This window comes from Stenella coeruleoalba, assembly GCF_951394435.1.
Source record: "Stenella coeruleoalba genome assembly, chromosome: 16".
NCBI classification, from domain to species: Eukaryota; Metazoa; Chordata; class Mammalia; order Artiodactyla; family Delphinidae; genus Stenella; species Stenella coeruleoalba.
The window spans coordinates 77,785,590-77,812,822 of record NC_137162.1 but is presented as its reverse complement, the minus strand read 5'-3'; the positions used below and the strand labels follow the sequence as shown (position 1 = coordinate 77,812,822).

General features: G+C 49.6%; 1 protein-coding gene across 1 annotated transcript in view; it reads left to right on the top strand.

Moving 5' to 3' along the window:
* The first annotated feature begins 352 nt into the window (after positions 1–352).
* Positions 353–27,233, top strand: part of GPR137B (G protein-coupled receptor 137B) — a 53,414-nt gene continuing 26,533 nt past the window's right edge. The window contains exon 1 of the mRNA XM_079899819.1: positions 353–939. Within this exon, the coding sequence (XP_079755945.1) occupies positions 571–939 (369 nt within the window). The 5' untranslated portion in view covers positions 353–570. The remainder of the gene's footprint in view (positions 940–27,233) is intronic.

Here is a 27,233-nt window from a genome sequence, read left to right as displayed (position 1 = left end):
GGGGCGCGCGGCAGGGGTCGGGGCTCCGGGGGGCTTGCGGCGCGGGGCAGGGGTCGGGGTGGGGGCTTGCGGCGCGGGGGACGCGCAGTGCAGGGGGCGGGGCGGGCGGGGTGGGCGGGGGCGCGCGGCAGGGGGCGGGGCTCCGGGGGGCTTGTGGCGCGGGGCAGGGGTCGGGGTGGGGGCTTGCGGCGCGGAGGCCGCGCAGTGCAGGGGGCGGGGCGGGCGGGGTGGGCGGGGGCGCGCGGCAGGGGGCGGGGCTCCGGGGGCGCGCGGCGCGGGGCAGCGGGCGACGTGGGGGCGCGCGGCGCGGCGCGGGGGGCGGGACTCCTAGGGGCGCGCGGTGCACAGCCCGGGCGCGCGGGGCTGGCGGGCGCGGCGCTGCCAATCGCAGACAAAGGCCGCCCCAGTGAATCATGTGGTGCCGGGGGAGGAAGTGCGGCTTATTTTCTTTCCTCCAGTCGCCGGGCTCTGGGTGGAGCGCGATGCTCGGAGACCCCCGCGGGGGCGGCGGCGGCCGCGAGCCCAGATGAAGCCCGAGCGCCCCGGCCGTGCCGTAGCGCCCCCGGCCCGATGGAGGCCCAGCCGTGGGACCCCCTACGCAACGACTCGCTGCCGCCTACGCTGACCCCGGCCGTACCCCCGTACGTGAAGCTCGGCCTCACTATCGTCTACACCGTGTTCTATTCGCTGCTCTTCTTGTTCATCTACGTGCAGCTCTGGCTGGTGCTGCGGTACCGCCACAAGCGGCTCAGCTACCAGAGCGTCTTCCTCTTCCTCTGCCTCTTCTGGGCCTCCCTGCGGACGGTTCTCTTCTCCTTTTACTTCAAAGACTTCGTGGCGGCCAATGCGCTCAGCCCCTTCGTCTTCTGGCTGCTCTACTGCTTCCCCGTGTGCCTCCAGTTCTTCACCCTCACGCTGATGAACTTGTATTTCACGCAGGTGAGTCTCGGGAGGCCGCCCCCGCGGGCGGGAGGCACCTGGAGGGCGCTCACCTGGAGGGGGCGATGGCAGCCGCCGGGGCGGGTCACAGAGCCACCGGCCTGAGAGGGTCCGGGGAAGAAGCATTGGTTCTGGGGTGGTCCGAGCCCTGTCCTACCTGCAGGCCGTTGTCCCAGGTAACGCCCTCCCATTCCCAAGGGAGGCGAGGGAGAAGGGACAGGAAAGTGAAGGCTGGAGGCCACCGCAGCCTCTGCCCTCAGCTCAGCATCACCCAGTGGGTATGGTCCTCCGTGCGCGGGGAGCAGCATCTCCGTGCACACAGGAGAATCGGTATTGATGGGAGGTGTGCCCCCCAGGGACACTCGAACCCTAGAGTTTTCCCTCTATCCCCTCATCCCAAAGGATCTAACCCCCCAGCCCGGAAAGATCACCTGCACGTTGGCCTCCAGGTTGGGGCCAGACACTGGCTTTGTGAGGCAGGGTGGGACTGCCCTGTTTTGGATGGGATGTTTTGAGCCTCCAGAGTGGGAGCCCTGCTGAAGTGCAGCTTGCTAACTCATTCCACAGGATTGCTAAACAGCAGTCGGGGCAACACCCAGCTCCTGAGCTGATGCGGCGGGAAGTCAGGGTTGCTGTCTGAGCTCATCTGAGAGGCCCCGAGAAAAAGCCGTAAAAGTTTGCTGGGGCCCTTTTACAGGCACACGGGAGTCGTTTTAGGAGGCAGATTGTTAATAAGCTAACGGGAGAACGTGCGAATTGACTTGGCTGCTGTGACGGTTGACTTAATGAAGTACAGTAATTGGAAAGTACTTTGCAAATACTGTGTAAAAGCATTGCATAAAGGTGTAATAGCACAATACCGTCGTCATCATCATTGTCATCTCTGCTTCTCATTAACTTTCCAAGCACTAAAATGTCCATTTTCACTAGGACCCTGCCCAGGGGTGAGGCACCAACCACATCACCTGGTAAGGGGAATTTGTACCAGCAAGCATTCCATTCCTTTTAATAGTGTCCTTATTTATTAAAAGAAAATGCTGTTGCTTCAAAAAAAAAAAAAAGGAAAAAAAGAAAAGTTAGAAAACGGATTGCCCTGGTGTAGTGGGAGCCCCTGACTGAAAATTTGGAGGAAATACTTTTGGCTAAAAACTAACATATGTACCCTTTAGTAGCTATTATAATCTTATCAAAAGGGATCTATACTCAAAGCCTTCTCCTCGGTCCAGTGTATCAGCATATTTTCCAGTCCACAAGTAATGTGTATCATCTGTCCAAATACAACTTTTAAACCCGAAAACCAGTTCAGGCAGTCAGCTACGTTGCAGACACTCTGGCTTGTTCATTGGATGGAAAGGGCTGATTCCAGCAAGATACATAAGTCAGGTAGGTTGATGTTCCTTCAAGAACTGTGACGATGATCTGATTGCATATTGAGATCTTTATTCTGGTCCCTTTCTGAGAAAAAAAGGACAGCGTAAAGCACTGCCATGGCTCTCTGGCACTCACATGCAAATTCTGCACTCAGAGCTGGATTAGGGGCAGGGCTTCACATTTTCTGCACCATCTGCTGGCTGGTGAGTAAATGCTGAGCGAGGGAAAGAGTGACCAGGCCCACAGCCTTGCAAGCCAAGAGGCTGCAAGCCACCACTCTAGCTTCTTTGTAACTGTCAGGACTTGTTTTCTTTATATCTCCAGGGTGGCTGGCAGGGGCAAGTGGTACTAACTGGTGGCATCTCAGACCCTGGCAGAGAAGCCATTCTCTGGCTTCCTGGCAGATACTCTGATACTTCTGGGGTGTTATAAAGGGGTCGCCCTTTGACTCCCTGCTCAGACGCCCCTCTCCCCCGTCCCCTCCCACATGCCTTCTCTTAGGCAGGGTTCTCAACCACTGGAATGGCTGGGGGACCTTTAAGGATTACTGCGGCCTGGGGCCCTTCTTAGAGCACATAAATCCGATTTCGGAGGGTGGCGGGTAGTGGCTAACAATGAAGAAGCCTGTGCTGTGTGCTAGGCTTGGTTCTAAGCGGTTTGTCTTATTTATTCTTCCCAACAACCCTCTGAGGGAAGTACGGATGGTGTCCCCATTTTTCAGAGGTGGGTCAGGGAGGTTGTATGACTCACTCAAGGTCACACGACCAGTGAGCCCTGGAGCCAGGAGTCGTCCCTCCTCCCCCACCTCCCCACCCCGCCTCCACACCAGGCTGTACAGCAGAGGCTCCGAGGCCAAGGCTGCCAGCTTCTGGGCCAGGGCAGCCCTGCACGAGGCAGGTCTGTCTGCAGAGCTGGGGTGGAGGGTCTGGGGCGGGGGGGGGGGGGGGGGGGGGGGTGGGCGGGAAGGGCCGGGTTGGGGGGTGAGTTCAGCGGCGTCTGGGCAGCCGTCTCCCCCAGCTGTTCTCTCTCCTAATTTGGGGTCTGGCCCTCAGACTCCTGGGGTTCCTGGGTGTGACTGAATGCGGCGGGCTCAGCTGCCCCCTGGTTCAGCCTTGTCTTGAGCCCTGGGGCAGATTCCTGCCATTACAGGCTGGTTTGAGGAAGGAAAAGGAGAAGTGAGGCCTCTCGGTGGGGAAGAGGTGGTGTGATTACTGGACACTGAGGCAGGAGCCAGCACCTACTGCGCCTTAGAGTGCGGTGGGGAAGCTGCAGGGGGGTTACTGTGGGCGCCTGGGGCTCAGGGTGGGCCAGCAAAGGCCTGTGAATCCGGGCAGCACCTGGCGTGTCTCCCAGGGCCAGTTACCGACCTGCTGCAGGACAAGGGCAGCCCTAGCGCTCTCCCCAGGGTTGGAGCGGGTTAAAGGAGGTGCCCTCTGTGCTGCATCCTTCCGCCCCTCCTCTCCCTCAGTTAAGGTGCTCTTTCTGCATCTCCTAATAGCCGGAGCCCAGGCTCTGGCCAAACCACAGTCCTGAACGTCAGGCCCCAGCACTGGCTCGGCCCTTTATCAGCCCACTGTGTCATTGAAATAATTTTTCCCACCAACCTGCAGCTTTGATGTTTGTCAGATGGCAGTGGCCCTGGGCCTCCCATTGCGGGGAGGATGGAATTCACCAGTTCCTCACAGCTGTAGCTCGCAACGCTGAGAGTCAAAGGGACTGGGGGGTCCAGCCCTTCATTCTGCAGATGAGGCAGCCGAGGCCTCGGGGATTCTGGTGACTTGTGCTGGGTCCCCCAGCCAGGCACACAGAGCCAGGAAGAGTGCTTGCTGCACACAACACCCTGCAACTCAATGCATCCTGGTCCGGGAACGAGGAGGCAGCTGGAAGGCTAATCCAGGGACCCTGTTTTCTCCACCCCACCGGGAAAAGGGAGGTGGTGACCTCAGGCATAAGTGGATCTCGCTATGGCTCTTGGCAGTCAATTTAATCAAGAAATGTTTACCGAATCTGTTGTGTGCCAGGCCCTAATCTAGGAGTTGTGAAGAGGGAAGCTTCTAGGCCTCTTGATGATTATGAAGAAGTAAGAAGCTTAGGAATACACACTTAGGAAGCCTTTGCTGGTCCCCAAGTACCTTATTTCAAAGCTAGGAGCACACAGTTGCACAGGGGCCGGGAATCCTCACCTCTGCACCAACCGTGGCTGCCCGGCCCCTGGCAGCGGCTCCTCGTGGTCACTCAGTGGACTCACAGCTGCCAGAGCTGTGTGTGTGTGTGTGTGTGTGTGTGTGTGTGTGTGTGTGTGTGTGTGTGTGTCTACACACACACACACACACACACACATGCAGGACCAGGAGAAGTTTCTTTATTAACGTTCAGTCTACCATCTACCACCAGCACTCCCCAGGAAGTCACTTCCTGATTTTACTTCTAAAAACTGCCCCCCAAGAAGAAGCTTTCCAATTTTAACAGCCCGATTTCGCAAGATCTGTCCTCCAAGCACTAGCTCTTTGTTCTCTCTGTCCCCCACTCTTGTGGCTTCAATGCCGAAGGGCTCGCCTGCCAACGTCAGGGGAACCAAATTTCCTTCACGGCCTCCGCACTCGTGGGAACAGTTAGCCTCTTCTCAGCGTATCTGAGCTCCAGCCCATTGACCAGGAAGCCGTGAATTCTCAACAGCAGAGGCTGAGCTGAGAATGGTCAGTGTTGTCCCTGTGCTGTGAGCCCAGACCTGTGGCTCCCATTCCCATTGGAGCCTGGGTCTGGTCCCACACAGCCTCACGCCTGTAGGTTTTTGCTGCATCCTTTTGCTCCCCTGCCTTTCCCTGGGTCAGACGAGCAGGGACTAGCAGGGAGGCAGAAAGAGAGCATCATCGTAAGGCCCTTTTCATTGCTCAGGTGGGTGGTGTGCGGCAGTGCCCTTCCCGCCAGAGGGCTGTGATGCGCCCCCATCTTCCAGCCCCCAGAGACGTCAGCTCGGAGGTTCCGGGTGGAGCAGTGAGGACTGGTCTGATTGGATAAGAGCATTGATGAAATTGATGCCACTCATCCGAATGACATTCCTAAGAGTGTCAGGTTTTTGGAAGCATCATAGTGTGTGATCCCAGGATCTGTTTTCATCCACTGATTCCTGATCGCCTTGCAGTTCCAGGGAGAGGAGAGAAGCCTCTTCCCTGTTCTAGGTCTGGCACGTCTGTTATCTCAGGACGGAAATGGCCTCAGCACACAGGTGACCATACCTGGCACGTAGGCACCCCCAGAGGTCCGCAGAGCTTGTAAATATTTTACTTTTGATTCATCCTGTGGCTAAAGTTTAGAGCCTGTTAACCTCTGAGGACAGAGGAGGTCCGAGTGGTTTTACTCTTGAGTGGGTTATTTCCTCAAACTTGGACGTGGAGGACGCAGGAAAGGAAGTCCAGACAGTGCCCGAGTCAGTATTTTAAACCTTGTGTGTCACATATGGTCTCTGTTGCATGTTGTTCTTTCTTTTTTAGACATCTCTTTAAAAACATAAAAACGATTCTTAGCTCACAGGCCATACGGTAACAGGCTGCAGGCTGAACTTGGTCCTCGGCACAAGGTTAGGACAAAGCTGGCGTGTGTCACCAAGCTCCCATCCCACCTTGCTGTTATTTTTACTGTGACAGGTCCTCGGGCACGTTGGAAACAGGCCGTGGCTTCTCAGCTTGTGGTTAGAGTGTCGTTCACTCAGCGAACAGATCTCATCAATCACCTGCACACGGGTATCTGGGCTCAGAGACAGTAAGCTGGAATTTGTGCCCTGAGGGGCCACAGACTATAGGGAAAGACAGACAAACTGAGGCGGCAGTGCCGGGAGCCACATGCCACCCACAGCACCCGGGGGAGGGGGGACCTGTCCCGGCCTGGGAGGCGTGGGGGAGCTGGGGAGACACAGACGAGGGGCCTTGGGCTGGACATCTTGTGATGTCACCTTTAATGACAGACACACCGGTCAGGCTACATAGTGTGTAAAGCACAGGGTAAACGTCTGCACACACTGCTCTCCTCGCTCCCCAGACCTAAGAGCCGTCAGAGGTCACGTTGCCCATCAGGCCATGTGACGGTCTGTTGGTTGTGTGTGACCGGGGACAGACAGGGAGGGACGTGGGCCGAATGTGAGCCCGGCTGGCTCCTGTGGGCCCAGCCCCGGCGGGACCACAGCCCTGTCCTGATGAGACTGCATCACTGTCCGCACAGAGGCCCTGGTCCTCCCAGCTTTCAGTCGCACAGTCTACTGACATGACCTTGGAGACACATTTCACTCACTCGACAAGTGTGTTCTAAAAATTGGGGTGAAATTCACGTCCCGTAAAATTAACCATTTTCATATGTATGACTTAGTGGCATTTAGTACATTCACATTATTATGCAACGATCACCTCTGTTCAGTTCCAGAACATTTTCATCCCTCCAAAAAGACCCTCCACGCCCATTGAGCAGTCACTCCCTTTCCCCCGCTCACCCCAGTCCCTGGCGGACACCGATCTACTTTCTGTGGACTGGCCTGTCCTGGATACTTCACATCAAAAGAGTCATACACTAAGTGGCCTTTCATGTCTGGCTTCCTTCACTCAGCACGACGTTTTCGAGGTTCATCCGTGTCGTAGGGTGTGTCACTAGCCCATTCCTTTTTAAGGCTGGCTGACGTTCCATCACAAGTGTGTTCCACAGTTCGCTTACCCACTCATCTGCAGAGGGACACTAAGGTTGCTTCAGCACGTGTTTCTGAGTGTCTGTTATTCCCTGGAGGCTGTGCAGATTGGGTGAAGGTCACACGTAGTTCCTGCTTTCAGGGAACTTGGCGTTGAACAGGGAGAAGAAGAGACCACGTAAATTCTGTCTCCATGGTGCCAGTGGCCCATGTGACTTAGTGACAGTCCTTACAGTGGTGACACCAGGTGCGAGATGTTTCTGATAGAAGATTGGGGGCTTAATTCACTCCGTCATCTCTGTAATTCTCCCTCTAGGACACACGCTTTAAACAGAACCAATGGCTTTGCTACTATTTAAGTGTAAGTCAAATCCTTTCGCCCTGCTTTGTTCACGGCAGCCTCTTGGGGTCCAGGCCACCACCAGGATGGAAGAGTGAAGCTGGGGGAGGGCTGGCCCCGACCCTTGGGGCCATGCGGAGCTGTGTCACCCCTCCCACGACAGACTTGGTGGCATGTGTTGCTTCCTCTTGGGTTCTCCCTGCTCGGAGTGGGACATTCTCAGTTCCCTTCATTGCTTCTGATGGGATGTGGGTTTGTCCCTCACCGTCCTGGTCATTATCCCAGGTGTCTCCATCCAGTGTCCTTCAGTGAGTTTGGGGTAGCGCAGCAGCAGACCCGCGTCTCGCTCCCCAAGAGCAGTTTCTGTCACCACGTTCCTTCCCCTGGAGGAGGTACCGCCGGCAGTCCTCTTGGGCAGGATACAGGAGCATCCTCTGACCTCCTCTGAGTCTGTTTGGCTGCTACAATGAAACACGACAGACTGGGCAGCTTCAACACCAGGAATTTCTTTTTCCTCTTCTTTCTTTCTTTTTTTTTTTTTAACAATCCATTGCTTTCTTTTCTTTCTTTAAAAATTTTTTATTTTATATTGGCGTATAGTTGATTTACAGTGTTGTTAGTTTCAGGTGTGCAGCAGAGTGATTCAGTTATACATATACATATATCGGTTCCTTTTCAAATTCTTTTCCCATTTAGGATTATTACAAGATATTGAGTCCCCTGTGCTATACAGTAGGTCCTTGTTGGTTGTCTGTTTTATCTATAGTGGTATGTATTTGTCAGTCCCAAACTCCTAATTTATCCCCCTGCTCCACCTCTCCCCTTTGGTAACCATAAGTTTGTTTTCTATGCCTGTGAGTCTGTTTCTCTTTTGTAAATAAGTTCTTCTGTATCATTTTTTTTAGATTTCACATATGAGTGATATATTTGTCTTTCTCTGTCTGACTTACTTTCCTTAGTATGATAATCTCTGGGTCCATCCATGTTGCTGCAAATGGCATTATTTCATTCTTTTTTATGGCTGAGTACTATTCCATTGTATATATGTACTACATCTTCTTTATCCATTCATCTGTTGATGGACATTTAGGTTATTTCCATGTCTTGGCTATTGTAAATAGTGCTGCTATGAACATTGGGGTGCGTGTACCTTTTCGAATTATAGTTTTCTCTGGATATATGCCCAGGAGTGGGATTGCTGGATTGTGTGGTAGCTCTATTTGTAGTTTTTTAAGGAACCTCCGTACTGTTCTCCATAGTGGCTGCACCAGTTTACATTCCTACCAACAGTGTAGGAGGGTTCCCTTTTCTCCACACCCTCTCCAGCATTTATTGTTTGTAGGCTTTTTTTTTTTTTAACATCTTTATTGGGGTATAATTGCTTTACAATGGTGTGTTAGTTTCTGCTTTATAACAAAGTGAATCAGTCATACATAAACATATGTTCCCATATGTCTTCCCTGTTGCGTCTCCCTCCCTCCCACCCTCCCCATCCCACCCCTCCAGGCTGTCACAAAGCACCGAGCCAATATCCCTGTGCCATGCGGCTGCTTCCCACTAGCTATCTACCTTACTGCGTTTGTTACTGTGTATATGCCCATGCTTTTTGATGATGGCTGTTCTGACTAACACTAGACACTTTGCTCTCTCAGGAGGCTGGTCGCCTGAGGGCAGGGTGTCGGTAGGGTTGGGCTCTGGCAAGGGCCTCTTCCTGCTTGCAGACAGCCGGCTTCCCGTCGTGTCCTCACGTGGTAGGGAACAGAGGGAGGCTCCTTGGGGTCCCTTTGATAAGAGCACCAATCCCACCCACGAGGACTCCACCCTCTTGACCTAAGTGTTCAGAGGCCTCCCCTCCTAATACCATCACAGTGGGGGTTAGGATTTCAACCTGTGAATTTGGGGCGGACACAAACATGTAGTTTATAAAAAATACCACACTGCTCCCAGCAAGGGCAAGAGTTCCAGGAAACCTCAGAATTGTCCTTCCTTCCGAGGCAGAAAGTTATTTTCTGGAGGGAAAAAAAACCCTGAGGCCTCTTCACTACCTATTCTGTAGTTCGTACATGATTGCCGAGAGGATGGGGGTCCAGTGGCGAGCCGTGGCCCGATGCTGCTGCAGCCACACGAAAGCCTGAAGCCTTGGGGCCCGGCTGGCTGGTAACCCAGCTGAGCTTCCCAGGTGGAGAAGTGTATCTTCCGTGCTATGGTGTGTTAACCTTATTTAAGCCTTTACCTTATTTAAGCGTTTAGAACAATTATGGGCAGGGCCCTGGCAGGTAAACTGTGAACTGCCATCGTGGCAGGAGCAGTTCAGAAACATCGTACCGAACATGGTACCTTGTGTGGCCACAGCCCTCCCTCCCGCAGAGGGAGACGCCTGCCAGGGAGGCTGATGGGCGTTGTTCACCTCTACCTGCGCCAGTGAGGTGACCCGGGCTGCCCTGGGGGCGGCTGGGCCCGCGTCCCTCCCCTACAAGTCAGGCCCACCCCCACTCAGAAGCAAGGCTGCAGCGATCCCTGTGGGGCTGGGATCCCTCTGGGAACTTCGTGTCATCGTTTTCAAAGGAGAAGTTACCGTGATGAACATTCGTACTGACCCTCTTATCTTACAGGGGGACCCTGAGGCCCAGGAGCGTAAAAGAGAGTTTATCAGTGGTGAGCAAAGAAGCAGGTTCAGGGAATTCCCTGGTGGTCCAGTGGTCAGGGCTTGGTGCTTTCACTGCCGTGGGCCTGGATTCAATCCCTGGTCCGGGAACTAAGATCCCACCAGCTGAGCGCGGCCAAAAAAAAAAGGCAGGTTCATGGCAGTCTGGCCAGCTGCGCACCCCTGAACCCAGACGCTCGGGTAACAAGAGATGACACAGGAAAAATCAGGGCGCCTGAAGGCCAGCGTTCAGTGTGTCGTCAGGTGGCCTTGAGGGCCTTTGGACAGGCGTGCCCTCCAGGGTGCTGCTGCCGGTCGTGGGTGGTACCTGTGGGCCTGACTTGACCAGTGTGGAGCCCAGAGTCTGCGGGGTGGCCTGGCGGGTGCTGGTGATGTTGGATGGAGGTGCAGTTCAGTTGATAGGGACAGAGAGGCCCTGGTGAGCCGCCGGGGCGGGTGGAGGAGAGAGGAGCTTGGCTGGACCCCTGGGAACTGGAGCAGGAGAGGAGCCTTCAGGAAGGGAGGGGGCAGGTGGAGACGCCTGTATCCCGAGAGACCTCATCCCTTCATCATTTGCAAAGGGGTCCTGAGACTACAGGGCAGAGAAGTGTGAGGCTGAGCTCCTGCCTTCGGGGGGCTCCCAGGCTGACTGGGGATAGGCTACACACACACACACACACACACACACACGCGCGCGCGCGCGCGCCTGAGGAGGGCTCTCCAGTGCTGACTGGGGATAGGACACACACACACACACACACACACACGCGCGCACACACACACACACACACTCACGAGCCTGAGGAGGGCTCTCCAGTGCTGACTGGGGATAGGACACACACACACACACACACACACACACACACACACACACGCGCGCCTGAGGAGGGCTCTCCGGTGCTGGCTCAGCTGGGCAGGAAGGGCAGCAGAGCTCTCAGGAGACCGGGAGAAGGCTGAGGATGCTTCCAGGGAGTTCTGGGCTTTACAGAAGTTCAGAGGAGAGGGAGCATCAATGTTGGTCCCGAGATCACAAATGAAAGCAGCTCGCCTAAGTGCTGGGGGGCCTCTGTCCCGACGGTCAGCGTGAGGCCAGGCAGTGAGTAGGACTGGCTCCCTGAACCACGCACTTGCCAAGTTCAAAGACAGGAGATGACAGGGTGAAGACCTGACCTTGGGAGCCAGTCACCTCCCTGGGGGCCTGTCACACCTGCCCAGGTGGGGGCACAGAGCACGTCTTGGCTCCAGGCTGCTGCACCCAGAATGACTTGGCATGGACAGCATACTCCTTTTTCTATCATGGGGTTCCGTGGCTTTTTTCGAGGAAATTTTATTTTTCATTCAAGCATAGTTGATTCACGGTGTTGTGTTAGTGTCAGGTATCCAGCCAAGTGATTCAGTTATACATATACATAAATCTGTTCTTTTTCAGCTTCCTTTCCCTTATGGGGAGTAGAGTTCCCTGAGCTGTACAGTTGGTCCTTGTTGGTTATCTATTTTACGTATTCTGTGGCTTTAAAAACAGGGCCAGTGTCTGCAGACGTAGAGACATCGCCACCCTCGCTCTTAGAGAGTTGACCTTGCGGGGATTGCTATGCAAAGGGAGACGTCCTGCATTTGAATTCAGCGGGCTCCAAAAATTTAAAAACTGCAGGTTGAGTCACCCTGCTCTGGTGAATGAGGATGCTTAGCATGTGGAAACACAGACTAATGACTGTCACCCAGGGCGACCAGGGCCTCAGGGTTTGCATAATTTCCCCAATATATCAGGAAGTGGCCAACAGAGAGGGATCACAAGCGCAAATCGTGAATGTGTCAGTGGTTCCTAAACTTCTTGAGTACGAAAGTTCCTTTTATGGTCAAGAGAGCATTTATGATCACAGTTTAGTAGCTGTGCATTTAGAATCGTGGTTTGAGAGCGTTTGCAGGCACTGGTAGTAATAATATAGCAGCAGGAGGGGCAGCAAACACATAAATGCTGAGATAGTGTCTGGTAGGTGGCAGGCATTTGGCTGAGTACTCTTATCTGTGGTAATTCACCCAATCTTCACAAAAACCTATGAGATGGGCACTATTATTAGTCTCATTTTACAGATGAGGTACTTGAAGCACAGAGAGGTTAGGTAACTTTTCTAAAGTCACACAGCTGATTATTGGTGGAGCCAAGATTCAAGCCCAGGGGAGCCAGCTCCGGAGTCCACACTCTTTTTTTTTTTCCGAGTTTTTATAATATGTACATATACATACATACATGCATTTATTTATTTATTTATGCATAACCCGCCCAGCATGGGTTGCAGGATCTTAGTTTCCTGACCAGGGATCAAACCAGGGCCATGGCAGCTCCTCCATGAACTGAGTCCTAACCACTGGACCGCCAGGGAATTCCCCAGAGTCCACACTCTTAACCATCTTTAGGCGTCTCTCTGCTGGAGATGGACACACAGCTGTGACCTGCAGACGGTGGAATACCCAGCCTTAGTGAGAACGCATGAATGAGAGCCAAGTGTCTCAGCATCGATACACTGCAAATACCTTGTGACAGGTGAACAGACAAGTTGCAGAAGCGTATGGAAGGCATTGATTCGAACAAAGTGAGAAACCATGCAAGATGGGACTATATATTGTTTATCCTCGTAAAAGTAGAAGCCTGCTGGCTATCAGAACACCAAAGTCAGGTGGCCATTCCCTCTGCAGAGGAGGGAGGGATCAGAACCAAGGAGAGAGACGCTGGGGGCTTCAATGGTGTCTTTTTATTTATTAGAAATAAAATGAACTGGAGCGAACAAGGCAGTGTCAAAGGTGACTGATCTGCATGGTGGGTAGTGAATTTTGGTTACTTTATTTCTTTGTGTATATGTGACATAGTTTATAGTAAAGTTTAAACCTACTATAAATGTGTAACATTTTCAAACGAATTTGCATACATACATTTAAAAATAGTATGTGAGAGAGAGAGGAGGAGGAGGCAGAGATTGGTTTAGACATGCGTCTGTGCTTGGTACACACAGAGTTACAGACCTTCTTGGGTCTAACTGTGAGGGTCTCCAGGGGCCTCAGCCCCCGGGCGGGACCACAGACACAGAAGCAGGTGTGCAACCTGGGCCTGGGGTCTGGAGCCTGTTCAGGATGGGAGGGTTGTCAAGTGTCCACCTGCCTGTTTTCTTCTAAAGGGACAGCGCTTCAGGAAGAGGTGGCACCGAAGCGGAGACTTGGTGACACGGGTTGTGTTCTGGGGGGGTGGGGGTGGGTGTGGAATTTATAAAGCAAAATGGCCACATAGAGAAATTGTGAATAAAGTGCAGGTCTGGAGGCATAGCGCTTCATTGAGCTGTCACGGACGCTGCCTCTGGGGACAGAAGAGGTTACTTTTGTTTAGTTTCTCTGAATGCACACGGGTCACTGTCATCCCCACAAGGAGGAGCCTGGGACATTTCTGCCAGAAGCAGCCAGCATGCTTCATTAGGAAAAATGATTGTAAAGCAGCAAAGGCCAGCTGGGGTTGGTAGGAGGAAAACACAGGCAAGCAGGACTTCAAAGGGTGGGAACAGAGGGGTGAGCCGTTCAGGGGCTGTAATTTATGAGGGGAGGGAGGCCGAGGGCAGCAGCTGCTTCTAGAACCTTTGTACTTCTGTCACCCGTGTACGTCATAGGCGGCTCTCTGGGCCCTCCTGCGTCATCCGGGAGGTGGCGGGAAGGGCCTGGGGTTGCCCAGAGGGCACAGAGCCCCACGGGTGGGCGGGAGGGGTGCTGGGAACAGAGGCGGGCTCTCCCCACCCCAGCCTCCCTCCCTGGGGCCAGCTTGGGGGTGGGGACGTCCTCCCGCTTCCCCAAACTGGAATTAAACCTTCAGAAAGTCACCTGGCTTTCCCGTCCTGGGCGTCAGTTCTAGGTAGGACTCCGCAAGGCCGTGGAAATGATGCTGAGACCGACAGGAATGGGTGCGGGGAAGATGCTTTAGTCCCACAACAGGATGGGAGTTTCCATGGAAACTGCTGCTCTGCCCGTCTCTCTCGGCCGCACCCCTGCCTCCTGCCTCTCCTTCCCTCTGCTCTGCCATCCCGGGGGTCCCGGGGCCCAGGCTCCTGATCTTAAACCAGGTCCTAGTGCCCTTGAATAATCTCTCTCGCGTTTCACAAACACATTTTTAAAGAGTAGCTGATGCTCTAGAATAGCCTCCCCGCTGCCACTTCCTCCTGCCTCCCCCCACTTCCCCTCCAGGCCCCTCCCCATCTGCCCAGCCCCCCACGGTTATACAGTACTACTTCCGAGCAGCGGCTGGCACCCTGATGGTCCCTCACCCAGGCCTCTCTCTCCCCCTTTGCCCGCCTACGCGCCACTGGCACCCCCGGGCCAGCTCCTTGCCTGCTGTTCTGCTCCTTTATGTTGACTGAGACCAGTTCACACTCTGTACTGTTCTCCATTTAAAGCTCTACATCCACAGACTTGCCCAACCATCACCACCTTCAATTTCAGAACATTTTTTTAATTCAAGTATAATTGATTTACAAGGTTGTGTTCATTTCTGCTGTACAGCACAGTGATTCAGTTATGCATATATACACATTCTTTTTCATATTCTTTTCCATTATGGTTTATCACAGGATATTGAATATAGTTCCCTGTGCTCTACAGTAGGACCTGTTGTTTATCCATCCTACAGATAATAGTTTGCATCTGCTAACCCCAGACTCCCAATCCGTCCCTCCCTCACCCCCGCTTGGCAACCACAGGTCTGTTCTTTATGTCTGTGAGTCTGTTTCTGGTTCATAAAAGTTCAGAACATTTTTCTGTCACCCCCAGAAGAAACCCTGGAGCCCTTAGCAGTCACCCACACTTCTCCCCAACCCCCCAGACCCAGGCAACCGCTAAGCTACATTCTGTCTTTGTTTTCCCTGTAAACATACACCTCTGTTTTCACCTTCTCTCTGAACCCCTAGTCCAGGCCCTTTGTCTCTGGTCCCCCACCCCTGCCCCCCTCTAAAAGTACAGCTCTGATTTCAGATTGTGTGGCTTCTACTGAAAGCCTTCTGATTCTCTTACAGGGAAGTGCATATGCCTTACCTGACTAAAGGCTGCTGCCTGGACTTGTATCCTAGCCTAGCCTGCTGTCCACCTGGCCCACCCCAGGGGGTCCAGGTTCCCCACAGGCTGTCTCACTTCCTCATAACTCACACCCCCCTCACACCCTGTCTGTATCTGGTTGTAGTTTCTGGAGGTCAGGACCAACGTTTCCTTATTTTCACAATTCTCGTTTCCAGATCTGGCGCTCAGTGTCAGCTGAGCCGTCACCAATACCATCAGTCTGAATGTGGGGAGAATTTGAATTTTTGTCTGACCTCACTTGTTCCCCAGCCACTCACAGGTCCCTGTCGTCCTGCCCTCCCATCTGGCAGGTCTGGTTTTGCAGGGAGCCAGCGGAGCCCGCACTGTCCGTAGCAGGGGCTGTAAGATATGAAGGAGTAATTCGTCCTTGTCTGCCTCCCCCTCAGGAGCCCTGTCCTCCTCCCAGCCGGATTCCTGCTGAGGTCAGTGGGAGCCAACGCAGACTCTAGGAGATGGGCAGCCCGATAAGAGAGCAGGAGTCAGCCCCGGAGGGTTAGCTCCACTTCTGGGCACTAATCAATCTTCAGTGAATTTCCCTGGAACACAGACAGGAGTGGGGGAGGGGTGAGTAGGAGAGTTTAGAATTTTTTTTTTTGAAAACTTGGTCCAGACATTTATGTACTGTACTTAATGAGGGCAAAAATGACGCTGCAATTAAATGTATACTGTGTCAGTTTAAAATGCCAGGAATTTAAATGCAACTTTGAGCAACTTAGGTTTAAGGATTAACTTGAGGACAGGGCAGAGTTTCTAAGCACAACTTGCAAAGGCCCAGGTGAATTCAAGACATAGACAGTTGACCCTTGAACAACATGGGTCCGCCTAGATGTGGATTTTTTTTCCACAGTGGATACTACAGAACTACATGATCTGCGGTTGGTTGAATCTGTGGTTACAAGGAAGCCGCCTTTATGCTGTAGGCCCATGATAAATTCTACTTGGATTTTCACCTGCATGGAGGGTCGGGGAGCCCCTGACCCCCTCGTCGTTCAGGGGTCAACCGTAATTGCCACAAATTATAGAGTGGACAGAGCGTTTACAAATCATGGTTGAGGCTTTGATTTTGATGTCGTTATCTGTCACCGTGGCTTTCAGCTTAGAGAGGATCAAATGGTTTTATTTCGTGTCAGACTGTCCCCTTACCTGGTGATGACTTTTCTCCTCCAGGCTGCGATGTGGACTTAATGAGGATCTAAGTTTTGCGGGGTTTCCCCATCTTTTACAGGATGGGGCTTTGGGTTCCTTTTGGGGTAGAATGCTTTGACCTGGGGGACCCCTTGATTGGTGTTCACGGGGGTGAAGGCTGAGTATGATTTTAAAGTTGTCATTTTCTCTTGTTTGTTGTTGTGATTATTATTATTGCTGTTCTTAAGGCTGCAGTGAACATTCTACCTGTGCTTAGCACCTTTAAGGGCAGTGTTTCCCAAACTCTGTTCCCTGGAACACTCATTAGGTACACCTTCAGCGGCCAAATAAGTTTGGAAAATTGCTGCATACCTTGCGTTTCCCTTGAAGATTTACACCATAGAGTAATTAGCTTTTTAAAGGCTCTGGGAATTCGTGCAGGGGAACTCTAGGTAGCCTAGCAGTTCCTAAATTTGTTCGCTGACCTAACGCCTATTTCCAGTCACCTTTATGAATTCCCAGTTCTGTGGGCGCACCTTGAGAAAGTCGGCCTCAGGGTCAGTTCTTACAAGGAGCATTATGGGGGCAAAGCATGTGATCGTTGATAAAGCTCGAGTCCTGGACCAGATATTTGATCGTCATGGCTGGGAACCCTGACCTTCGCTGTGTTCCAGGAAGGGGCTTCTGGGGTCCAGGCTGGCCTCCCATCCCTGACTCCTTTCAGTTCATCATCCAACCAGCATGTACATTCGGGGCTGCAGGGACCATGGGGAGTAAAGAAACGTCTCTTATTGTATTTATGGAGGAGGATGGTGCGCAGGTGGGCTGTGCTTCCACTCGGGAGGGGTCACTGCTTTTGCAACTCTTGGCTGGCGGTGTGGATCTGCAGGTCCCGGGCCCTGAAGACCCAGCGCTGGCCGAGTGGTAGCAGTGAGCTGGGTGCCCCATGGGCCACGGGTTGACCCTGATCCATGCATGTGCTCTCGTGCCGTCCTGGTGGGACCAGGAGCCGCCTGGGTGATACGAGGCAGGATGTGGCCGAGGAACAGGAAGAGTTGATGTGCCCATCACGCGGCCGAGCCCCCGACCTGCAGATCAGCCCCCTGTGCCCAGACCACCTGAGCCCATGGCCTTTCTGGGTTGCATCTCCTCTTGTCATTTGCCCAGTCCAGGTTTTCCCTCACCAGTAGGGACCATAACCCTGTTGAAGGCAGAACGGGTCAAATTTTTCTTGCATCCGTGACAGCACTTTGCACCGAGCTGAGTCCATAGGACGGTACGACCTGTGGGTGGTTTCTGGGAGCCCAGCGATGGCCCTGGCGTATGAGAGTCAACTGAGTTACCTGCCACCGAGTAAGCCCCCCAAGGGTGGCGAAATAATAAAACGATATTTGTATATTTTGTCGACAAGTTCAAACACTTTTTAAAAAATACTGTAGTTTCAATATCATATGATATCACTTATGTGTGGAATCTAAAAAAATGGGACAATTTAACTTATTTACAAAACAGAAATACACTCACAGACAGAACACAAAAATGGTTACTGAAGAGGAAAGTGGGGGGTTAAATTAGGAGTTTGGAATTAACACATACAAGCTACTATATGTAAAATAGATAAACAACAAGGACATACAGTATAGCACAGGGAACTATATTCACATCTTATAATAACCTATAATGGAAAAGAATCTGAAAAAGAATATGTATATATGCATATATATATATACACATGTATGTGTGTGTAACTTAATCACTTTGCTGTACACCTGAAACTAACACAACATTGTAAATTAACTATACTTCAATTTAAACATGGTTTAAAAAATACTATAGTTTCTTCTCCTCCCTTTTATAACTTCCTGATGAAATTTGAATTTTTATTTATTTTTTACATCTTTATTGGAGTATAATTGCTTTACAATGGGTGTTAGTTTCTGCTTTATAACAAGGTGAATCAGTTATACATATACATATGTTCCCATATCTCTTCCCTCTTGCATCTCCCTCCCTCCTACCCTCCCTATTCCACCCCTCTAGGTGGTAACAAAGCACTGAGCTGATCTCCCTGTGCTACACGGCTGCTTCCCACTAGCTATTTTACGTTTGGTAGTGTATATATGTCCATGCCACTCTCTCACTTTGTCCCAGCTTACCCTTCCCCCTCCCCGTATCCTCAAGTCCCTTCTCTAGTAGGTCTGTGTCTTTATTCCCATCTTACCCCTAGGTTCTTCATGACATTTTTTTTTTCTTAGATTCCATATATATATGTTAGCATATGGTATTTGTCTTTCTCTTTCTGACTTACTTCACTCTGTATGACAGAGTCTAGGTCCATCCACCTCACTACAAATAACTCAGTTTCGTTTCTTTTTATGGCTGAGTAATATTCCATTGTATATATGTGCCACATCTTCTTTATCAGTTCATCTGATCATGGGCACTTAGGTTGCTTCCATGTCCTGGCTATTGTAAATAGAGCTGCAATGAACATTTTGGTACATGACTCTTTTTGAATTATGGTTTTCTCAGGGTATATGCCCAGTAGTGGGATTGCTGGGTCATATGGTACTTCTATTTGTAGTTTTTTAAGGAACCTCCATACTGTTCTCCATAGTGGCTGTACCAATTCACATTCCCACCAGCAGTGCAAGAGAGTTCCCTTTTCTCCACACTCTCTCCAGCATTTATTGTTTCTAGATTTTTTAATGATGGCCATTCTGACCGATGTGAGATGATATCTCATTGTAGTTTTGATTTGCATTTCTCTAATGATTAATGATGTTGAGCATTCTTTCATGTGTTTGTTTGCAATCTGTATATCTTCTATGGAGAAATGTCTGTTTAGACCTTCTGCCCATTTTTGGATTGGGTTGTTTGTTTTTTTGTTACTGAGCTGCATGAGCTGCTTGTAAATTTTGGAGATTAATCCTTTGTCAGTTGCTTCATTTGCAAATATTTTCTCCCATTCTGAGGGTTGTCTTTTGGTCTTGTTTATGGTTTCCTTTGCTGTGCAAAAGTTTTGAAGTTTCATTAGGTCCCATTTGTTTATTTTTGTTTTTATTTCCATTTCTCTAGGAGGTGGGTCAAAAAGGATCTTGCTGTGATTTATGTCATAGAATGTTCTGCCTATGTTTTCCTCTAAGAGTTTGATAGTTTCTGGCCTTACATTTAGGTCTTTAATCCATTTTGAGCTTATTTTTGTGTATGGTGTTAGGGAGTGTTCTAATCTCATACTTTTACATGTACCTGTCCAGTTTTCCCAGCACTACTTATTGAAGAGGCTGTCCTTTCTCCACTGTACATTCCTGCCTCCTTTATCAAAGATAAGGTGACCATATGTGACCATGTGTGTGTGGGTTTATCTCTGGGCTTTCTATCCTGTTCCATTGATCTATCTTTCTGTTTTTTTGCCAGTACCGTACTGTCTTGATTACTGTAGCTTTGTAGTATAGTCTGAAGTCAGGGAGCCTGATTCCTCCAGCTCCATTTTTCGTTCTCAAGATTGCTTTGGCTATTTGGGATTTTTTGTGTTTCCATACAAATTGTGAAATTTTTTGTTCTAATTCTGTGAAAAATGCCAGTGGTAGTTTGATAGGGATTGCGTTGAATCTGTAGATTGCTTTGGGTAGTAGAGTCATTTTCACAATGTTGATTCTTCCATTCCAAGAACATGGTATATCTCTTCATCTATTTGTATCATCATTAATTTCTTTCATCAGTGTCTTATAATTTTCTGCATACAGGTCTTTTGTCTCCTTAGGTAGGTTTATTCCTAGATATTTTATTATTTTTGTTGCAGTGGTAAATGGGAGTGTTTTCTTAATTTCACTTTCAGATTTTTCATCATTAGTGTATAGGAATGCCAGAGATTTCTGTGCATTAATTTTGTATCCTGCTACTTTACCAAATTCATTGATTAGCTCTAGTAGTTTTCTGGTAGCATCTTTAGGATTCTCTATGTATAGTATCATGTCATCTGCAAACAGTGACGGCTTTACTTCTTCTTTTCTGATTTGGATTTCGTTTATTTCTTTTTCTTCTCTGATTGCTGTGGCTAAAAATTCCAAAACTATGTTGAATAATAGTGGTGAGAGTGGACAACCTTGTCTTGTTCCTGATCTTAGTGGAAATGGTTTCAGTTTTCCACCACTGAGGATGATGTTGGCTGTGGGTTTGTCATATATGGCCTTTATTATGTTGAGGACAGTTCCCTCTATGCCTAATTTCTGCAGGGTTTTTATCATAAATGGGTGTTGAATTTTGTTGAAAGCTTTCTCTGCATCTATTGAGATGACCATATGGTTTTTCTCCTTCAGTATGTTAATATGGTGTATCACATTGATTGATTTGCGTATATTGAAGAATCCTTGCATTCCTGGAATAAACCCCACTTGATCATGGTATATGATCCTCTTAATGTGCTGCTGGATTCTGTCTGCAAGTATTTTGTTGAGGATTTTTGTATCTATGTTCATCAGTGATACTGGCCTGTAGTTTTCTTTCTTTGTGACATCCTTGTCTGGTTTTGGTATCAAGGTGATGGTGGCTTTGTAGAATGAGTTTGGTAGTGTTCCTCCCTCTGCTACATTTTGGAAGAGTTTGAGAAGGATAGGTGTTAGCTCTTCTCTAAATGTTTGATAGAATTCACCTGTGAAGCCATCTGGTCCTGGGCTTTTGTTTGTTGGAAGATTTTTAATCACAGTTTCAATTTCAGTGCTTGTGATTTGGTCTGTTCATATTTTCTATTTCTTCCTGATTCAGTCTTGGCAGGTTGTGCATTTCTAAGAATTTGTCCATTTCTTCCAGGTTGTCCATTTTATTGGCATAGAGTTGCTTGTAGTAATCTCTCATGATCTTTTGTATTTCTGCAGTGTCAGTTGTTACTTCTCCTTTTTCATTTCTAATTCTATTGATTTGAGTCTTCTCCGTTTTTTTTCTTGATAAGTCTGGCTAATGGTTTATCAATTTTGTTTATCTTCTCAAAGAACCAGCTTTTAGTTTTACTGATCTTTGCTATCGTTTCCTTCATTTCTTTTTCATTTATTTCTGATCTGATTTTTATGATTTCTTTCCTTCTGCTAACTTTGGGGTTTTTTTGTTCTTTCTCTGTTTGCTTTAGGTGCAAGGTTAGGTTGTTTATTTGAGATGTTTCCTGTTTCTTAAGGTAGGATTATATTGCTATAAACTTCCCTCTTAGAACTGCTTTTGCTGCATCCCATAGGTTTTGGGTCGTCGTGTCTCCATTGTCATTTGTTTCTAGGTATTTTTTGATTTCCTCTTTGATTTCCTCAGTGATCACTTCGTTATTAAGTAGTGTATTGTTTAGCCTCCATGTGTTTGTATTTTTTACGGATCTTTTCCTGTAATTGATATCTAGTCTAATAGTGTTGTGGTCGGAAAAGATACTTGATACAATTTCAATTTTCTTAAATTTACCAAGGCTTGATTTGTGACCCAAGATATGATCTATCCTGGAGAATGTTCCATGAGCACTGGAGAAGAAAGTGTATTTTGTTGTTTTTGGATGGAATGTCCTATAAATATCAGTTAAGTCCATCTTGTTTAATGTATCATTTAAAGCTTGTGTTTCCTTATTTATTTTCATTTTGGATGATCTGTCCATTGGTGAAAGTGGGGTGTTAAACTCCCCTAATATGAATGTGTTACTGTCAATTTCCCCTTTTATGGCTGTTAGTATTTGCCTTATGTATTGAGGTGCTCCTATGTTGGGTGCATAAATATTTACAATTGTTATATCTTCTTCTTGGATCAATCCCTTGATCATTATGTAGTGTCCTTCTTTGTCTCTTCTAATAGTCTTTATTTTAAAGTGTATTTTGTCTGATTTGAGAATTGCTACTGCAGCTTTCTTTTGATTTCCATTTGCATGGAATATTTTTTTCCATCCCCTTACTTTCAGTCTGTATGTGTCTCTAGGTCTGAAGTGGGTCTCTTGTAGGCAGCGTATATATGGGCCTTTTTTTGGTATCCATTTAGCCAGTCTGTGGCTTTTGGTGGGAGCATTTAATCCATTTACATTTAAGATAATTATTGATATGTATGTTCCTATTCCCATTTTCTTAATTGTTTTGGGTTCGTTATTGTAGATCTTTTCCTTCTCTTGTGTTTCTTGCCTAGAGAAGTTCCTTTAGCAGTTGTTGTAGAGCTGGTTTGGTGGTGCTGAACTCTCTCAGCTTTTGCTTGTCTGTAAAGGTTTTAATTTCTCCATCGAATCTGAATGAGATCCTTGCTGGGTAGAGTAATCTTGGTTGTAGGTTTTTCTCCTTCATCACTTTAAATATGTCCTGCCAGTCCCTTCTGGCTTGCAGAGTTTCTGCTGAAAGATCAGCTGTTAACCTTATGGGGATTCCCTTGTGTGTTATTTGTTGTTTTTCCCTTGCTGCTTTTAATATATTTTCTGTGTATTTAATTTTTTTTTTTTTTTTTTTTTTGCGGTACACGGGCCTCTCACTGTTGTGGCCTCTCCCATTGTGGAGCACAGGCTCTGGACACGCAGGCTCAGCGGCCATGGCTCACGGGCCCAGCCGCTCCGCGGCATGTGGGATCTTCCCGGACCGGGGCACAAACCCGTGTCCCCTGCATCGGCAGGCGGACTCTCAACCACTGCGCCACCAGGGAAGCACTGTGTATTTAATATTTGACAGTTTGATTAATATGTGTCTTGGTGTGTTTCTCCTTGGATTTATCCTGTATGGGACTCTCTGTGCTTCCTGGACTTGAGTAACTATTTCCTTTTCCATATTAGGGAAGTTTTCAACTATAATCTCTTCAAATATTTTCTCATTCCCTTCTTTTTCTCTTCTTCTTCTGGAACCCCTATAATTTGAGTGTTGGTGCGTTTACTGTTGTCCCAGAGGTCTCTGAGACTGTCCTCAGTTCTTTTCATTCTTTTTTCTTTGTTCTGCCTGCAGTAGTTATTTCCACTATTTTATCTTCCAGGTCACTTATCCGTTCTTCTGCCTCAGTTATTCTGCTATTGATCCCTTCTAGAGTATTTTTAATTTCATTTATTATGTTGTTCATTGTTGCTTGTTTCCTCTTTAGTTCTTCTAGGTCCTTGTTAAATGTTTCTTGAATTTTCTCTATTCTATTTGCAAGATTTTGGATCATCTTTACTATCATTATTCTGAATTCTTTTTCAGGTAGACTGCCTATTTCCTCTTCATTTTTTAGATCTGGTGGGTTTTTAATCTTGCTCCTTCTTTTGCTGTGTGTTTTTCTGTCTTCTCATTTCGCTTATCTTACTGTGTTTGGGGTCTCCTTTTCGCAGGCTGCAGGTTCGTAGTTCCCGTTGTTTTTGGTGTCTGTCCCCAGTGGCTAAGGTTGGTTCGGTGGGTTGTGTAGGCTTCCTGGTGGGGGGGACTGATGCTTGTGTTCTGGTGGATGAGGCTGGATGTTATCTTTCTGGTGGGCAGGTCCATGTCTGGTGGTGTGTTTTGGGGTGTCTGTGACCTTATTATGATTTTAGGCAGCCTCTCTGCTAATGGGTGGGGTTGTGTTCCTGTCTTGCTAGTTGTTTGGCATAGGGTGTCCAGCACTGTAGCTTGCTGGTTGTTGAGTGAAGCTGGGTGCTGGTGTTGAGATGAAGATCTCTGGGAGATTTTCACCGTTTGATATTATGTGCAGCTGGGAGGTCTCTTGTGGACCAGTGTCCTGAAGTTGGCTCTCCCACCTCAGAGGCACAGCACTGACTCGTGGCAGCAGCACCAAGAGCCTTTCATCCACACGGCTCAGAATAAAAGGGAGAAAAAGTAGAAAGAAAGAAAGAGGATAAAATAAAATAAAGTAAGATAAAATAAAAGTTATTAAAATAAAAAATAATTATTAAGAAAAAAAATTTTTTTAATTAAAAGCAAAACTAAACAAAAACGAACGGACAGGACCCTAGGACAAATGGTGGAAGCAAAGGTATACAGACAAAATCTCACACAGAAGCATACACATACACACTCACAAAAAGAGGAAAAGGGGAAAAATAATAAATCTTGCTCTCAAAGTCCACCTCCTCAATTTAGGATGACCCGTTGTCTATTTAGGTATTCTACAGATGCAGGGTACATCAAGTTGATTGTGGTGATTTAATCCGCTGCTCCTGAGGCTGCTGGGAGAGATTTCCCTTTCTCTTCCTTGTTCTCACAGCTCCCGGGGTTCAGCTTTGGATTTGGCCCCGCCTCTGCATGTAGGTCGCGGGAGGGCGTCTGTTCTTCGCTCAGACAGGACGGGGTTAAAGGAGCAGCTGCTTCGGGGGCTCTGGTTCACTCAGACTGGGGAAAGGGAGGGGCACGGAGTGCGGGGTGGGCCTGCGGCGGCAGAGGCCACCGTGACGTTGCACGAGCCTGAGGCGCGCCGTGCGTCCTCCCGGGGAAGTTGTCCCTGGATCCCGGGACCCTGGCAGTGGCGGGCTGCACAGGCTCCCGGGAGGGGGGTGTGGACAGTGACCTGTGCTCGCACACAGGCTTCTTGGTGGCGGCAGCAGCAGCCTTAGCGTCTTATGCCCATCTCTGGGGAGCGCGCTGTTAGCCGTGGCTCGCGCCCGTCTCTGGAGCTCCTTTAAGCAGCGCTCTGAATCCCCTCTCCTCGCGCACCAGGAAACAAAGAGGGAAGAAAAAGTCTCTTGCCTCTTAGGCAGCTCCACATTTTTCCCGGACTCCTTCCCGGCTAGCCGTGGTGCACTAACCCCTGCAGGCTGTGTTCACGCCGCCAACCCCAGTCCTCTCCCTGGGATCCGACCGAAGCCCGAGCCTCAGCTCGCAGCCCCCGTCCGCCCCGGCGGGTGAGCAGACAAGCCTCTTGGGCTGGTGAGTGCCGGTCGGCACGGATCCTCTGTGCGGGAATCTCTCTGCTTTGCCCTCCGCACCGCTGTGGCTGTGCTCTCCTTCGCGGCTCCAAAGCTTCCCCCCTCCGCCACCCGCAGTCTCCGCCCGCGAAGGGGCTTCTAGTATGTGGAAATCTTTCCTCCTTCACAGCTCCCTCCCACTGGCGCAGGTCCCGTCCCTATTCTTTTGTCTCTGTTTATTCTTTTTTCTTTTGCCCTACCCAGGTACGTGGGGAGTTTCTTGCCTTTTGAGAGGTCTGAGGTCTTCTGCCAGCGTTAAGTGGGTGTTCTATAGGAGCAGTTCCACGTGTAGATGTATTTCTGATGTATCTGTGGGGAGGATGGTGATCTCCGCGTCTTACTCTAACGCCATCTTCCCCCTCTCCCGCCCGTCTCCTCACTTTGATATCTGTGAAGAATTCTCTCTTTTTTTTTTAATTTATTTATTTTTGGCTGCGTTGGGTCTTCGTTGCTGTGCACGGGCTTCTCATTGTGGTGACTTCTCTTGTTGCGGAGCACGGGCTTCAGTAGTTGTCGCATGCGGGCTCAGTAGTCGTGGCTCGCAGGCTCTAGAGCACAGGCTCAGTAGTTGTGGTGCACGGGCTTGGTTGCTCCGCGGCATGTGGGATCTTCCTGGACCGGGGCTTGAACCTGAGTCCCCTCCACTGGCAGGCGGATTCTTAACCACTGTGCCACCAGGAAAGCCCCCAAAATTCTCTTGATTATTTAAAAGCAAGATCCTCAAGTACTATGTATGGTAAGAGCGTTTTTCTGAGAGCATTGTTGTGGGTTGCATGAATCAGTATTATTCAGTATTATGAGTAACAGAACTTTGGAGTGATGTATTAATCTATGTCTTATTCCTAAGGGAGGTTGTTTTATAACTTTTCTCCTTCTCATGGACTGCAGAGAAATACCAAAGGTGACGTGACTTGCCTAAAATCCCACGGGAACTTGTCAGAGAAAGCTGAGCTCAGGGCCCCTTTGACGTAAGGGCAGTGTACTCACGCCATCTCGTTGTGTTTTTACCAAGTACTTTGTGATGTGAACCCCTGCTTCTTACCTCCTTCCCAGAGGGATTTAGGACAGAGACAAAACTCATGTCACAAACAAAATAATTCCTCCATAAGTTTGGAATGCTCCCCTGTGAAGCTCTGAAAATGTGTTTTTAAAAAGCGGGGCGTGGGTTTGCTTATTGTAAAGTCTGTAGGAATGTCTGCAGTTCCCCTCTCACCCAGATGTTGATTCTGAGGATTAGAGTCCTCAGTTGGTGGCGTGTTGTTGTAAGTTTGAGGCAGGCGTGAGCGTGAACGTCATGGGGTGCTGTCCGTGGACTTGGAGCGTCCCCCGATCTCTGTTCTTGGCACTGTACCTGGACTCCTGTGGTGTCATCTCATTGCTGTGATCAAGTATTTCAGTGCGTTTGAAATGAATGATTGCAAAGCGACTCAAGAATAATAGGCCAGGCAGTTTTCATCTCTTTCGTATTTCCTACGAGGCGGTCTTTGTGCCAGCCAAACCCGGATCCGAATCCCTCGCTCGGGGTGGGCAGTCTGTTAAAATGCAGATTCCTGGGCCCCAGCCCAGACCCATCAGCTTGGCACCTCGGAGGGTGGGGCTCTGGGATTTGCATCTTTAGCAGGTTCCCTGGGTGATTCCTATGCACGGATAAGTCTGAGAATTACTACTGAGGATCCTCAGAACAGTGTCTTTGAAAAGGTTCCCGGGGGAATGGCTGCTTCTATTGCACGTGTTTTGTGGGAGTCGGCCCCTAGGGTCACTTGGAGGCTCGCTGCCCCTCGTGACATCTCTCTACATCTGCAGACACGTCAGGGCACTTGGATCCACTGAAGGCTTTCCCAGCATTATGTTCGCATAACCCTCCAGCAGACTGATTTCTCACTGCTTGCTCCTCAGACTGGAGGGCGACAGTATGGAACCCCCGTGAGCCCCCATGGGTTCCAGGGCTGCCTGTCCCCTCCTCCCGTGTTGCCAGGACCATGCTCTCACTCCCCACCCTGTTTTCCCCTTGTCCTTCCCTCCTTACCACTCAGGCAAGGTTTCTCCCCCTTAGACAGGTGTCTGGGGGCTGAGTAAATCCCAAGGCAAGTACCAAGGGCCCAGAGGGCTGAGGAGAGGGGAACAGCGCGTGGCGGAGGATAGTGGGCTCCCAGCGGGACATCGCAGCCCTCAGGGCCAGCAG